The sequence below is a fragment of the Aplysia californica genome, unplaced genomic scaffold (assembly GCF_000002075.1).
Source record: "Aplysia californica isolate F4 #8 unplaced genomic scaffold, AplCal3.0 scaffold00057, whole genome shotgun sequence".
NCBI lineage: Eukaryota > Metazoa > Mollusca > Gastropoda > Aplysiida > Aplysiidae > Aplysia > Aplysia californica.
In genome coordinates, this window is record NW_004797327.1 from 2,013,099 (window position 1) to 2,017,303 (window position 4,205).

General features: G+C 40.7%; 1 protein-coding gene across 1 annotated transcript in view; it reads left to right on the forward strand.

The window, feature by feature from the left end:
- LOC100533313 (glutamate receptor subunit protein GluR2) overlaps window positions 1–4,205 on the forward strand; it is a gene marked incomplete at both ends in the record, with an annotated part of 127,725 nt that overhangs the window by 97,197 nt on the left and 26,323 nt on the right. The window contains 1 exon segment of the mRNA NM_001204611.1: window positions 2,665–2,863. Within this exon segment, the coding sequence (NP_001191540.1) occupies window positions 2,665–2,863 (199 nt within the window).

A 4,205-nucleotide genomic window follows, 5' to 3' on the forward strand; every position in this document is an offset into this window, starting at 1 on the left:
CCCCGTCATTTCACCCCCACCTTACATCTCCAACCCACCCCACCCTGGAATCAGGCACTCGTCAATTTTTGGGCATATGGAATTATTGGTATCATCTCAAAGTTTGTTTATTAATCTTGCTATTAATTAAAGAAGTATCCATTTATCATTATTAAATACAAGTTGAGATATTGGAGATTGGATTCAGAGGTAAAATTAGCGAGAAAATGGCCATAAAAGTTTAGTTCTTTCCTGAGCTTGGGAGTCCTTGGATACAGACTATTTTCCTTTTTTTCTGATAATAAAATGTTTTTCGGTTAAATCCACACAGAACTGTGTTCTTCAACTGACTAGAAACGTGTCGAACCAAAAACAAAACCAAGGTTCGATAAAAATAATCAAAACCTGCGAAAAAATGCCCAGTTTCTTCTCTTTCGTTATTTGGACAAGCGCCTGATTTCACCACACTGCCTCACATATATTGTCGATCAGAGAAAAGCATAGCACTAGCCCGTATACGAATGCGCGAACCAATATTCAATTCTATCCACAGCGTTGACCTCAGCAAGAATTCCAACATTGTTCTCACCGAAAAACTTGTCAAATAATGTTAATTGATCACCCTTTATCCTGGCAACTTTCCCCAGTTGTTTTCTGCCCATTCTTTTCACGGGCCCAAAGTCGACTCTTAACTTAACATTAATGGGCTCCCATCGCTCTCGGAAGTTTCCAGCCAAAAGAAAGCCCCAAAACTTGATAAAGACACAATGAACATTTTTTCCGCCTGAACATCTGCTTCTCAAAAAATATTCAGATCTTCTTAGTCTGGGAAAAATGAAATTAGAGGCCCTTTAAACTCACGACAAAAACAATAGAATTTAAATATATTCTTGCAGAATCCAAAAAAATAGACTTTCTTCGTGAGAGAGCTTTCGAATGTATAAACGATGTTTAAATGTGCATTTGGGAGGCGGGAAGGAGGTGAGGCTGACCCAGCCAGGTAATGGAAAGAAGATTACTTTAGCCGTGCCAGCTACCTTCATTCCTTCCTTCCTTCCTTCCTTCATTCACAAACTTCGGAGCTCCAGACATGCACATTGAATTACGGGTGGTTGGCGGGTGCCTTGCTGTGGCTTTCTTCTTCTTTTCCACCAAACATCAACACTCCTTATCTCTGCTCCTTGTGGCTCATCTAATCTTTTTTTGGCACGTACATGGAAGAAAAAGAATTTTTACGAGCTCCGACGATCACAGAAGTGCCTCGGGACCGGTTGCGAACAACGATAGCGATATCGTGTAAGCACACAAATTAGTCTGCATTGACTATGAAAATTGATACTACAAAGATTGTTGGCCTCACTCCTTTCACTGTTTTGAAAATATGATAGCATAGACGTAGGGTAACAAACACACTAATAATGTCATCTCTTAGAAGCTTCCCCCATGTGATTTTTCGGCATACTTTTATTAAATGCTAAGCAATAAGATGATGAATTATTTCTAAATCTTTGGTCACTCCGTGCGAGGAGTTGGGAATGAGGGTTGATAACAACAACTGACTTTTACTTTTATCCGCCGCTTATACCCTTTTGGGTGTCGCGGGAAGAAAGAGACGTTTCTCTGTCGCCAGTCGGAGAGCTTGGGTCAGGGGGATGCCGTGGGTGGTTAATGTTTCCCTGACTCCATCTATCCTGTCTTTCTCTGTCGCCCTCTAGCCTTGTTGCCATCGAATATTTTGGTGTAGGCACGTTGTCCTGGGTGGGGGGTGGGGGGTGTTGGTAATCACATGAGCATTTGATTCTTTGGTGTTGGATGTGATGCCTGATACAACAACAACAACAACAACAGCCACAACATCAACAGCAGCATCAACAGCAGCAACAACACCAAGTATGATAACACTACTACTAATTTTTTAAAGAACAATCATAATAACAACAACAACAAGCAACATCATATACCATTAGCATAATATATTCAAATTAATTTAAAAACAACGTGTTTCCATCCAGATCCATCTCTGGCCGAGTCGTGGACTCCGTGTGGTGGTTCTTCTCCCTCATCTTCATCGTCTCTCCTGTAGTCAGATGTGCCATGATAATGTTGAAGATGATTGTATGGTCTACATAATACAATTATTATATTGATCATTGTCAATAAAGCGCTTAAATACAAGAGCACCAAATAAATGTTTGTCAAAACGACGGGTTTCCCTCCATATCAATGTCGGGCCGTATCGTAGGCTCCGTGTGGTGGTTCTTCACCCTCATCATCATCGTCTTTCCTGTAGTCGGATGTGGCATGATGATGCTGAAGATAATTGTCTGGCCTACACAATATTGCATTAAAAGTAAAGTTGTTCCCGCATCGGATCCGGGCATCGAAGATTGCCTTGTTAGTGAGACAACTTCCAAGGCATTCGTTATATTGTGGTAGGGTGGCCAGTTCCTTTCCACGCCGCCTTTACTTCCCCAACTCGAAGTCAGGTACCCATTACTGCTGGGAGGGCTGGAGGGGGCGGAAAATCCTTCTCCGAACCGAGGCTCGAACCCGGACTTTCCGCTTCGGAGATGAGCGCACTAACCGCTCTGCCACCGCACCCTCTAATATTGTGTTGGTGATTGCAAATGAAGTTCTTTAAAACAAAAACTCCAAATTAATTCCAAACTACGTGTTTCCCACCAGATCCATCTCAGGCCGTATCGTAGGCTCCGTGTGGTGGTTCTTCACTCTCATCATCATCTCCTCCTACACGGCCAACCTGGCAGCTTTCCTCACCATCGAGCGGATGGACGTGACCATCAACTCTGTCGACGACCTGGCCAGACAGACGGAGATACGCTACGGCATCACGGCCAACGGGTCCACCGAGGATTTCTTTAGCGTAAGTTAATCCATTTTGGTCGCTTTCCCAAAAATTGTTGTTTTGATAAAATCGAAGGTAAAGTTTTTGGGCCCTGGTTCAGTTTCTTTAAAAGACAAAGAGAGTCTTCTCTATAACCAAACACATATGCACGCCAATGAAACCAAAATTGCTCTATAGGTAATGCAATGCCCACGTTTGGTATAGGTCAAGATTTCGGGAAACCCCCGAAATCTAGGTTAGCCCTCTTGTCTTTAAAAGCGACCAAATAAATTCATGATAATGACGTTATTCTACAGAAATTTGCTCACTTTACGTTGGGGTTGTTTTTTTGGTATGTCGATCTCAAATTTGAAAACTATTCTTTAAAAATTAGTTTGTTCCTATCACGTCAGGATTTTAGCTATGACAAATTGTTTTTCAATACTGTTATATAGGCAAGACATTTTGTGTTATATAAATATATGTGGCAAATTTACTCCATAACATCAGCGCAGAAAGATGACAAATTATTAAGTTTGACTCCTACACATAAATGTTAAATTTTATTTGGTGATGAAGACAAACTATATGTGAGGCAGGGTGGAGGAATCAGGATCTTGTCAAAATAATCAAAGTGAAGAAACGCAAGTTTATGTTTTTTGGATCAACACCTTTCATGCCCATTGGACAACTCACTTCTGAGTGGATTTTTCTGATAAACGTTAATTAAAGGCACAAAAAATGTAAATGTTCAGTTACCATGGACTCTTAAACTAAGGAAATAACTAATCTTTGGCGACCATTTTCCTACTAATTTTACTTCTGAAAACAGGTGACCCCCACCTCCTTCTTTCGCCAATATTTCGACTTGTATTCAAGGTAAATGGATATTTTTTTCATCTAAATAAAGACAAATGAACAAACTTTAGGATGATACCAATAACTCTACATGCCCAAAAATTGACGAGAGCCTGATTCCACCACGCTACCTCACAAATGATTTATGGCCAAAAGACGGAAGAGCTACCTATTGGGGAGAACAAACACATAGTCACAGTGACTGTTGCTCAGACTGCAGATGGGATAATATGCCAAACATAATATGTTTTAGTATTGTGGTGAATACATCGTGCATTTCTGTATTTGTGACGAAACTGTGTATGCTGTTGTAAAATAATATGTACTGATATACTGCTTCCCCTTGGCTCCTTACTGTTGTCTTTCAACCATACCCCCGATTTTCTGGGTAGGAAAGATCTACACCTAACATTCTCTTACAAGGTCCAAAATCCAACATTTTCTTTATGGATCAGTAACGTTTATCCCATGTTATCTTAATTATAGTTATCTTACTTTTCCCGTCATTACTCCCCCCCAACCC